This window comes from Rhincodon typus, chromosome 8 (genome assembly GCF_021869965.1).
Source record: "Rhincodon typus isolate 14 chromosome 8, sRhiTyp1.1, whole genome shotgun sequence".
NCBI lineage: Eukaryota > Metazoa > Chordata > Chondrichthyes > Orectolobiformes > Rhincodontidae > Rhincodon > Rhincodon typus.
The window spans coordinates 1,803,630-1,814,926 of record NC_063339.1 but is presented as its reverse complement, the minus strand read 5'-3'; the positions used below and the strand labels follow the sequence as shown (position 1 = coordinate 1,814,926).

General features: G+C 43.2%; 1 protein-coding gene and 1 non-coding gene across 5 annotated transcripts in view; both read left to right on the top strand.

The window, feature by feature from the left end:
• LOC109920430 (gsk3b interacting protein) overlaps positions 1–4,460 on the top strand; it is a 9,748-nt gene extending 5,288 nt beyond the window's left edge. For 2 of the 4 annotated variants that reach the window (XM_048600061.1, XM_048600062.1), the window contains exons 2-3: positions 2,579–2,875; positions 3,655–4,460. In XM_048600061.1, the coding sequence (XP_048456018.1) occupies positions 2,612–2,875; positions 3,655–3,813 (423 nt within the window). In that variant the 5' untranslated portion in view covers positions 2,579–2,611 and the 3' untranslated portion in view covers positions 3,814–4,460. Of the gene's footprint in view, positions 1–348; positions 467–881; positions 1,164–2,578; positions 2,876–3,654 lie in introns of those variants that run through there. The other 2 variants (XM_048600063.1, XM_020520462.2) reach the window with 2 other exon arrangements.
• Positions 4,461–9,700: 5,240 nt separating this feature from the next.
• Positions 9,701–9,773, top strand: trnat-ugu. The gene has a single exon. It is a non-coding gene; the product is annotated as a tRNA-Thr (tRNA).
• The last annotated feature ends 1,524 nt before the right edge of the window (positions 9,774–11,297 follow it).

Here is an 11,297-nt window from a genome sequence, read left to right as displayed (position 1 = left end):
CCATCAGACCTCCATCACTCCTTCATCCCTCCACACCCCTTCATCCCCCATCACTCCTTCATCCCTCCACACCCTAAACCCCTATCACCCTCCAATCCCTTCCCTCATCACCCCCTCACCCTGCAACCCACCTCCCGCTAACACCCTGCCCCTCTCCCTCCAACACCCTCCTTTATCAACGCCTTCCCATTCCACCTCCCACACCATCTCCTCACCCTCCAAAATTCTCCCTCATCACCCCCTTTCCCCCTATCTCCCCTCCCTCATCACCCCCTTTCCCCCATCTCCCCTCCCTCATCTCCCCATTTCTCCCTCCCTCATCTCCCCATTTCTCCCTCCCTCTAACATCCTCACCCTCACCCTCTGACATCCTCACCCTCCAACCCAGCACCTCATCATCTGTCCCCAACCCATCCTCTAGCATGGTCGAAATGTTCGGGCATAATAGGCTATGGACCAAAAGCAGGTAAATGGGATTAGTGTAGTTTGTTGGCTGGCATTGACCTGGTAGGCTCTCCCCACCCTCTGCTCCCTTTCAACACACTGCACCCCATGGAGACAGCAAGAACTGCAGATGCTGGATTCAGAGGCAATACACTGTGGAGCTTATTTTTTCTATTCATGGGTGTCACTGGCTAGGCCAGCATTTCTTGCCCATCCCTAGTTGCCCTTGAGAAGGTGGGGGTGAGCTGCCTTCTTGAACCGCTGCAGTCCTCCTGCTGTGGGTTGACCCACAATGCTCTTAGGGAGGGAATTCTAGTATTTTGACCCAGTGACAGTGATGGAACAGCGAAATATTTCCAAGTCAAGATGGTGAGTGACTTGGAGGTGAACTTGGAGGTGGTTGTGTTCCCATATGTCTGATGCCCTTGTCCTTCTAGGTGGAAGTGGTCATGGATCTGGAAGGTGCAGTCTGAGGATTTTTGGTGAATTTCTGCAATGCATCTTGTAGATCTTGTACACACTGCTGCTACTAAGAGTCGGTGATGGAGGGACTGAATGCTTGTGGATGTGGTGCCAATCAAGCCGGCTGCTTTGTCCTGGATGGTGTCAAGCATCTTGAGTATTGTTGGGGCTGCACTCATCCAGGCAAGTGGGGAGTATTCCATCACACTCCTGACTTGTGCCTTGTAGATGGCGGACAGGCTTTGAGGAGTAGGGAGGTGAGTTACTCGCTGCAGTATTCTTAGCAGAACTCTGAGTCCTGATGAAAGGTCCTGACCCAAAACGTCGACTTTCTTGCTCCTCTCATGCTGCCTGACCTGCTGTGTTCCTCCAGCTCCACACTGTATTGCCTCTGCGCCCCTCTCCCATCTCTCTTCCCTTCCCCTCCTTCTGTCTCCTATCCTATTCCTGTCTTCCAATTCCCTCCCCTCCCACCCCTTGCTTCCACATCCTCATTCATCTTTTCGTCCCTCTCAAACCCCTCTCACCCAATGCCTATTCCTAAACCCTTCAGCACTGATAGAATGCTGAAGATGAGAAGTTATGCGTCAGTTATGGGGAGACTGTACAGCATTAGTCACCTTATTTCAGGCAGGATGTTAATACGTTGGAGGCAACTCGGAGGAGATTTACTGGAATGATACCTGGAATGTGTGGATTGTCTTATGAGGAAAGATTGATCCAGCAAGGCTTGTGTCTGTGGCATTTAGAAGAGCAAGAGGTGACTTTTTTGATTAGAACATACAATCCTGAGGGGTCATGACAGCGTAGATATAGAGAGGATGTTTTGTCTTGTATAAGAATTGAGAATAAGTGCTCACTGTTTAAAATTAGGTGTCAATCATTAAAACTGACATGGACTGCAGTTAGAATTTTGACAAGGTGTCACACGTGAGATCAAGAAAGTTACAGTCCATGGGATCAAGGGTAATTTACCAAATTGGATCCAAAATTACCTTAGTGACAGGAGGCAGAAGATGATTTTTGTGACTGGAAGTCTGTGTATGTAGGTTTGGTGCTGGCTACTTTGGAGTCTTTGGAACTTTCCCTGGAAAGGTGATGAAGGCAGAATTCTTGAATATTTTTAAGGCGGAAGTAGATAAATTCTAGTTAAGCAAAGGTGTGAAAGATTATTGAGGTAGGTAGGAAAATTTGATAGTACAAGCTGAATGACAGAGTAGGCTCAAGCAGCCAAATGACCTCCTTCGTTCATCTGCTTATTCTGACTGTTGCATTGCAGTAAGCTCAAGAAAAGTTGGATTTGGGAGACCATCAAGCTTGTCAGAGCAAAAATTGAATCCATCAGCACCTGAAGAAGGAGTAAGACTCTGAAAGCTTGTGTTTTCAAATAAACCTGTTGGACTATAACCTGATGTGTGATTTCTGACCTTGTCCACCCCAGTCCAACACCGGCACCTCCACATCATGGATAGCCTGAAATGACAGTATTTCATTTTTGTGCAAATATATTATCTTTCTTCTAAATCTTTTTCTCTGTGCATTGATAGATTAATGGTAAATATAAGTTTATCAAATGTGATTTGAGTTGATTATTATGGATGTATCCAGGAGCTATTAATTGATCAGCATCTTGTCAAATAATCGTTTGTTTCACTTTTTTTTTATTTTACAGTTTTTTCAAAAGTACTGATATCACATCCAGGAAATGGACTGTGATCCCCAAGATCTGAAGGAGTCAATGTTTAATAATTTCAGTGACGTTGCAGATTGGGAAGAGAGAGACTTTGCTGGGGCAGAGGTGAAGGATATGAGAGTGGAGGCGGAGGCAGTGGTCAATGATGTCAACTTTGCTGTTCGTCACATGGCTGTCTCGAAAAGCCTCCCAATTGGAGAAGATGTTGCCTACATTAATGTAGAAACAAAAGAAGGAAACAGATACTGTCTTGAGCTAACTGAAGCAGGACTCCGGGTGAGAACAGCAACTGACTGATACCAGCTAATACAAAAATAGTTTTTAATCTGGGTTAAATTTCCTGTGTCTTAATTTTTACTACTTTATTGCCTCTTAATGATGACTTTTACATTATTTTGACTTGTAAGGCCACAATGATGTTTCTGAAACATATCTTGCAATCAGGAGATAATGGAATATTTCTAATTGCACTAGATTAGTAATCCAAAGGCCCAGGCTAATGCTGTCACCAAGGCAGCTGGTAGAATTTAAATTCAAATAATAAAATTTGGAATTTTCAGATGTGAAAGAGACATGGGGTGAAAGCAGGAATATGGCATTGATATAGAGGATCAACCATGATCATAATGAATGGTATAGCAGGCTCAAAGGGCCAAATGGCCTACTTCTGGTTTCTGTAATGTCCTGATGGATTTTTTAATTGGGCAAATGAGGAGAAATTGTCTCTGGTATTAAAGGAGTTAAAATATAGAGGCCACAGATTTATAGTGATTGGCAAAGGAAGCAGAATTAAGATTTTAAAAAAAAATAGCAAATTGTTGTGATCTGGAAGCAGATTCAACAGTAACTTTCAAAGAACAATTCGAGAAATACTTGGCATGTTATTCAGGGATGTGCGGTGAAGGTTACAGGTTGGTGTGTTATTTGGAGATGTGTTGTTTGGCAAGGTGTTCATTCTACAGATGAGACATTTTGGTTTTTGAGTTTGCAGCATCCTGCATTGCGTGGTCAAGGGATTAATTTAATTTGCGTCTGACCTGTTTTTCCCCTTCCAGGTGGTAGCTTATGGCTTTGACAATGTGGATGAATCGCTGTCGATGCAGTACCATGAAACCATTTACTCTCTCCTGGACTCACTCAGCCCAGCATATCGTGATGCATTTGGTAATGCACTTCTGCAGAGACTCGAAGCTTTAAAAAAAGTACAGGAATGAAAGGCCTAATTCTTGCTCCTTGTGGTTACAATTCTCAACGATGTTTTCTTTGGCTGCATAATGTTCTGCACCAAACATACAGGACAAGAGGTGACTCTCATTCCGCAGAAAGTTGGTGAATTGTTTGTTTTTTTTCCATGTTTACACAGCAGTGTAGTTGGGATCCACATTGTTGGAGAATTTCATACCTCCTCCTCACTCCTACAGAGAGAGAGGAAGGATGTTTGTAAGTTCCATTACTGTAATAAACTGCCATAGCCCCTTTAAGAAATCAGTCTGCATAATTGCAGCAATGATGTTAAAGCACAGGCAACAGGAGAGTGCCTGTGACCCATGGCTATGTAAAGGGCAATGGACATTGTTTAGGGCTCTTGGTGAGAGAGAAGCAAGTGACCCTAGTGTTCAGATCAGACCATCATGTGCTTCTCCCAGCTTTCTCATTTAAAAATGTTGCTTCATTTTACACATTGTACTTTGACTTGTTAACTTGTTAATTTAGAAAGAACACCTTCCTGTGCTATTAAATTGTGAAATACAGGTCAAACCCCTGGAGTAACTCAAATTCCAAGGTGAAAAAAGAATTCTGCCGTTTCAAAAAAAGTTAATGTATGTTTTACGAAAAAATAAAATATTTTGGACACAGTTTACTCTGCTCTTTCAGTACTGAACATCCATTAACTAATTGTGAGGGCTTTTAATTTTGTGAAAATTTATTAATTTTCTCTTATTCTTTCAGTTCACTCACCATCCTACCTTTCATTGTAGTGACAATGTCACTGGGTCCAAATCCTCAAAGCAGATTCTTGGGGGACTTGACAGGGTGAAAATGGAAAGGTTGTTTCCCGTAAGGGAGAGTCTAGGACTAGAGGGCATAATCTCAGAATAAGGGATTGGCCGTTTAAGGTAGAGGTGAAGAGTAATTTCTTCCCTTGGACAGTTGTGAATCTGTGGAATTCTTTCCCACAGAGGGCCGTTAAGGCTGCATTATTAAATATAATGAAGGCTGAGAGACAGGTTTTCAATCAGTAAGATAATCGAGTGTTACGGGGAAAAGGCAGGAAAGTGGAGATAAAGATTATTAGATCAGTCATGATCTCATTGAATAATAGGGTTGACTGGATGGGTCAAGTGGTCAGCTCACCACACCTTCTAGAAAGCATTTAGGAATGGACAAGAAATGCTAGCTAGCCAGTGACATTCATGTCCGATGAGCAAATGATACAGTTCCCACCCATTCGTTCTATGCAGTCTAAAATCCACTCGCATGGCAAGGAGAGCATCTGACATTAGTGTCTGAACAATGGACACTTCAACAGGCTCGAGCGTGAATTGGGGATACACTTCAGGAATTCCTTACTTTGTGACATTGTCTGTTTGACTATCTTCCATCAGTCAAGATGAGAACGCCTGTTGTGGGAATTCTGGATTAAAAACCATTATTTACCAGTTTATGAGAGTGTCATAATCTTTTTCCTCCAAAAGAAACACTTCAGAAGTACTGGTTGCCAACAGTAACCAGTCAGAGATTGGTTTCATCAGTATCCACTATCCTGCATTACCCTCCAAGTAACTTGTTTTTTCAGCTTTTTGACAATAAAGGACTAATCCTGGTTCAGGCTGATTTTATATTCACTGGCGTTCACACGTATAAACCCTTACCACATAGATTACTGAATAACAAATTCAGAGCAGAAATCACAACTAGTTTTCCTGTTCCCCTGTTGCCTTGCCAATAAACACACTGATATTGTGGAACGTACTGTGGCACGAACTCCAGCTCCTTTTCAGCCCACAAAGTAAGATTCCAACAGCTTCTGTAACCTAAGCCAAACAATTGGAGTTTGAACCTTGGCTATCTTTTCCATTGCATTAACCCTTGGCCTTCCTCCCAAACCTGTTGTTTATGACACAGAGCTCAGCATGTTCCACACAATATTTGAAGCATGAATTTGTCTACTGCCTCTGAATCAGATTCAAGCTCCACTTGATTTGAGCACCTAATCCAGGATAACAATCCCAGCATTGAATGAGTGCTCCGCTGTTTTTTGATGAGCTACTGAACCAAGGCCCTCTCTGCACCATCAAATAGGTGTAAAAGGTTGTTGGAAGAAGAGGAGGTGAGCTCACCAAGTCCTCTGGCCAATATTTATCCCTCAATCAATCTCACTGGAAGTACATTATCTACTTGTTCTCTCATTGCTGTGTACAAATTGTTTGCCATATTTCCCTTCATTGCAATGACAATTGGAGGGGACGAAAGAATGTCTTGTGGTGCAGTGGTATTGTCCCTATCTCTGGTCAAGAAGTTCTAGGTTCCAGTCCTACCTCCCTCTGGGAAGAAGAACACATACAAGATCCTCGCTTTAAACGGATATCCCCACACCTTCATCCACAGATGCCTACATAACAGACAACAACAGGAAGACACAGTATGACTTAACACACTGGCCACACTGACCTACATCAAGAACATATCGGAACTGACAACAAGACTCATAAGACTACTAGGTATCATGGTGGCCCACAAGCCCACAGCCACTCTACAACAAATACTTACAAGGATTAAAGACCCCATTCCCATAACATGCAGAACGAACGTGGTTTACAAAATACCATGCAACGACTGCCACAAACATTACATCGGACAGACAGGAAGGAAACTAGCTATCAGAATACACGAACATCAGCTAACTGCAAAACGGCACGATGAACTCTCCTTAATATCTGTACATTCAGACAATGAAGGCCATCAGTTTAAATGGGACAAGGTAACCATAGTAGCCCGAGCCAAACAAAGACATGCATGGGAATTCCTAGAGGCATGATCTCAGCCCATAATGCAATCAACAAACGTATAGAATTGGACCCCATACATAAACCCATACAGATCAAAACTGGAAATGGCACTACTCACCATAACGGACCAGACAGTATAAATTCCAAGTGGAGTAGAATATCGTCGCTTCATGGGAGGCTCCGCTGATGATGTCACCTAGCACAATGATGAAATGTCTGAACAAAAACAAGCCAGCTCGGCGAGCAAGTGAACAACCTCATTCCAAGGCCTTTTACAGGAGCGATATAAAATGTGATGCATACTGTAAAATGGAAGGTGAATTCAGGGAAGTTGGTCTAAAATCTTGATCGTCAAGATGGATCAGAGCTAGTACTTGTAAGGACCACCTTAAGGAAGAAAAGACAAGTGGTGAGGCAAAAGGATTTAGGGAAGGCCCAAGCAGCTGAAGACCTGACCTCCAATAGTGGAATTCAAAATTGGGCCAGCATTTATTGCCTATCCTTAGTTGCCCTCTAAAAGGTGGTCACCTTGAATTGCTGCAATTCATCTTCGGTAGGGTGCAGAGATCCCAGTTTATTTGCCCTCTTCGGTTAGCAGTTACTGTGATAGCTGAGTAATATGCACTGAATCAGTGATGGCTGTAACCCCCCGAGAGACGTTCAGTGGCAAGCTTGCTATCAGAATGAGACCAACAGATCATCCATGTCTGTGGCACAGGACATCTATAAGCAAGAACCTCATGTTGACTAGAATCAATGTCAACGCACAGGACATTCTTTCTGCTGACAGACAGCATGGACACGAGTAGTCAGGAGGAATGGAGAAGGATACAAGACACGACCCCAAGGCAGAAAATAGAGCCTGCTAGAAGGAACAGAAGATTTAGGAACAAAGGTCAATCATTTGACCCTGTGAGCCTGTTCCATTATTCAATAAGATCAGGGCTGATTGGGCAATGGTCTAAGTTCCACTCTCCTGACTACATCCCATGAATGTAGTTTCTTTTGCTTATCAAAATTCTCTCTAACTCTGCCTGGAATAAATGTAAAGATGCAGCCTCCACTATTTTCTGAGGAAGAGAATGATGCACTCTCATAACTCTCTGAGGGGGAAATAAGTCTCACTTTTTAAAAGGGAGACATCGCATCCCTAAAACATGATCCCTTGTTTTCGTCTCCTCATGAGGAGAAACATCTTCCAGGTATCCAGTCTCTTCATGTTTCAAGCTTCTCATTTTTCTAAACTCCAATATATATAGCCCAACCTGTTCGACCTTGCTTCATAAGATAAGCCCTTCATCTCAGGAAGGAGTTGAATTAACTTTCTCTGAACTAAAATCATTGTATCTTTTTTAAAATTAGGAGAACAAAACCATACCCAATACTCCAGATGATCTCACCAATGCCCTGTAAAACTGCAGTAATTCTTCCATACTTTCATATTCTATTCCCTTTGCAATAAACAATATTTGCTGGATATGCAGGCAAGAGGGGATACAGAGTTGGCAAAGGGATATGGATATGTTAAGTGTGTGGGCAAGAAAATTGGCAAATGAAAGGGTATAACAAGGGAAAGTATGAATCTAAATAAAAACCAAAAGAACCTCAGGGGAGCCAATGGCCTAGGACTGTTAATCCAGAGACACAGCTAATGTTCTGGAGACCTGGGTCCAAATCGCCACCACAGCAGATTGAATTCAATAAATATGTGGAATTAAGAGTCTAATTATGACCGTGAATAAATTGTCAGGGGTGGGAAAAAAACCATCTGGTTCACTAATGTCCTTACCTGGTCTGGCCTACATGTGACTCCAGACCGACAGCAATGTGGTTGACTCTTAACTCACCTCTGGGTAATTAGGGATGGGCAATAAATGCTGCCTAGCCAGTGATGCCCTCATCCTGTCAATGAATAAAAAAAGAACCTTTTGGGATTCATGTACGGACACCCAGTATGCCATCACTCTCCATTTCAAATACTGTGTTCAGAAGAAGAGTCACGGGACTCAAAATGTTAACTCTGTTTCCTCTTCTGCTGAGTTTCTCCAGCAATTTCTGTTTTTCTGTTTGTTTCAATAGTATGCTGCTTTTCTATTCCTGCCAAAGTGGACAGATTCATACAGGTTCTGAGGAAGGGTCACTGGACCCGAAATGTTAACTGTGTTTTTTTCCTTCACAGATGCTGCCAGGCCTGCTGAGCTTTTCCAGCAACTTTGATTTTGTTTATGATTTACAGCGTCTGCAGTTTTTTTTTCAGTTTTTATTTAGGTTCAAGCCTTGTCCAAACCCTCCACCATTTCTTTGTCTTCCATTATCCAAGGAAAAAAATCATTTGTTCTCAGCCCAATTGTCCCAAATGTGGAAGGTACTGCCACTTCTGAATTGGACGAAAGACAGACTAGAAATGTCATACACCCTGGACTCAGTCCAATGCCTCCTGAGAGGGATAGATGGCAGAATTTCTCCTGATGGTCAAAGTTGTATCCAGTAAACTTAAAAATAATTTATGTTGTTTCTCTGCCTCAAAGCCAACCACTAGTTACCAATTCTGATGAAGGGTCTAGGCCCGAAACGTCAGCCTTTCTGCTCCTCTGATGCTGCTTGGCCTGCTGTGTTCATCCAGCTCTACACCTTGTTGTCTCAGTTACCAATTCCCCTTCACTTCTCTAGGAATTCAACAGAGGGAGCCGTAGTGGGCAGACTTGATAGGTTCAGGGAATGAACGCCCTCTGCTGGGGAATAAGATAATGGTGCAGCACCTGCCTGTAGTGCCCCCTGCTGGCAGGCATGGAGTTGTGCAGCTTCCCTGTGCAGCGCCACCTGTTGGTGGCTAGATGGAGGTGCAGTGAGTGATCCGCCCCCTGGCGGTGGAACGTCGCTGGTGCAGTCTCTCGGCTCCATTGTCAATGGATTCAAACCCGGAAAATGAGGCCGCAGTTCGGGGTCTCCTGGGGCGGGGAGAGGGAGAAGGAGAATGAACTGCAGGAGTAAAACTAGACAATACAGGACCAAATAAAAACCCAGAAATAACGTCACCAAACCTCTGTCTAAGAATGAGTTGAGGTGGTTCCTTCATTAACCCAGCAACACGGGCTCCATAGCTCAGTGGTTAGAGCACTGGTCTTGTAAACCAGGGGTCGCGAGTTCGATCCTCGCTGGGGCCTTGCTGGACTTTTACCCACCTCAATTAAAACAAAGTTTCAAGGTATGGGGAACATTTTAAAACTCTGAAAAAAAGATCTCGGATTCTCCAGCATCTGCAGTTCCTACTATCTCTGATAGTATCGACAGCCATCACAATGCACATTTGAAACTTCTTTCACTAGAGACCAAAATATATGTTCACATTCCACTATAGCCCCACAACCCTCAAAATCTCCTGAATGAATGGGACGGGTTTAGAGGGATATGGGCCAAATGGTACTCAAGTAATTTAGCATATCCGGTTTGCATGGACGAGTTGGATCCAAGGGTCTGTTTCCGTGCTGGAACAACTCTATGACTTTATGACTGTCTACGGTTCTTCAGCCTTGGCCTCTTTTGTGTCTTTCACTCCCCACTCACTATCAGCAGTTGTATCTTCAGCCACGACAAAAACAAAGTTGCCGGAAAAGCTCAGCAGGTCTGGCAGCATCTGTTAAGGAAAAAACAGAATTAACGTTTCAGGTCCGGTGACCCTTCCTCAGAACTCAGCCGCCACGGTCTGGAATTCCTTCCCTAAAGCCCCTCTGTCTCTCTCTTAAAGACTACCTTAATTAGCTGAGCTTTAGGGTTAACATTGGTTTAAAAATTTTCAATAGCCTCACTCCTCGCTATCTCCATAATTTCTTCTAGCTCCACAAATCTTCAAGATCTCTGCACTGCTCTAATTCTGGCCTTGGGAACTCCTGATTTTAATCACTCTACCATGGGCACACATACCTTCACTTGCCCAGGTCCTAAATTTTGGAACAAAAACAGAAATGGCTGGAAAAGCTCAGCCCGTCTGGCAGTATCAGTGGAGGGAAATCAGACTTACTGCTTCAGGTCAAGTGACCCTTCCTCAGATGCACATTTTGATACTTCTCTCCTAATTTAAGTGGCTCCTTAAAACCTACCTCCTTGATTAAAATGCTAAAATCAAGGTGCAACTGACAGTCAGTGTTAATTAGCAAGCACTGGAGTCATATGTAAATTGGATTTCGTAGAAATTGTTTTGGTTGAAGTTAGAGAGTCTGCAAAGAGATATAGACAAAAGATGACAGCTAGAATAAATTGTGGAGAAATGTAAGGTTACGCACTTTGGTAGGAAGAATAGAGGAGCTGAATATCATTTAAATGGAGAAAGACTACAGAAAGCTACAGCACAGAAGCATTTGGCAACTGTTGTGCGTAGGTAATAGCCTAATGTTCTGAATTTGAATCCTGCCATGGTAGATGGTGGAAATTTTTCTTAATTCATATGTGTGATGTGGGCATTGCTACTGGCCAGCATTTATTGTCCGTCCCTAGTTGCTCTTGAGAAGGTGGTGGTGAGCTGCCTTCTTGAGCTACTGCAGTTCATGTGCTGTGCCTTGACACACATTACCCTCAGAGAGGGAATTCCGGGATACTGATCCAGTGACAGTAAAGGAATGGTGATATATTTCCAAGTCAGGATGGTGAATGGCTTGGAGGGAACTTGAATCCACCTGGAATTAGGAATCTGA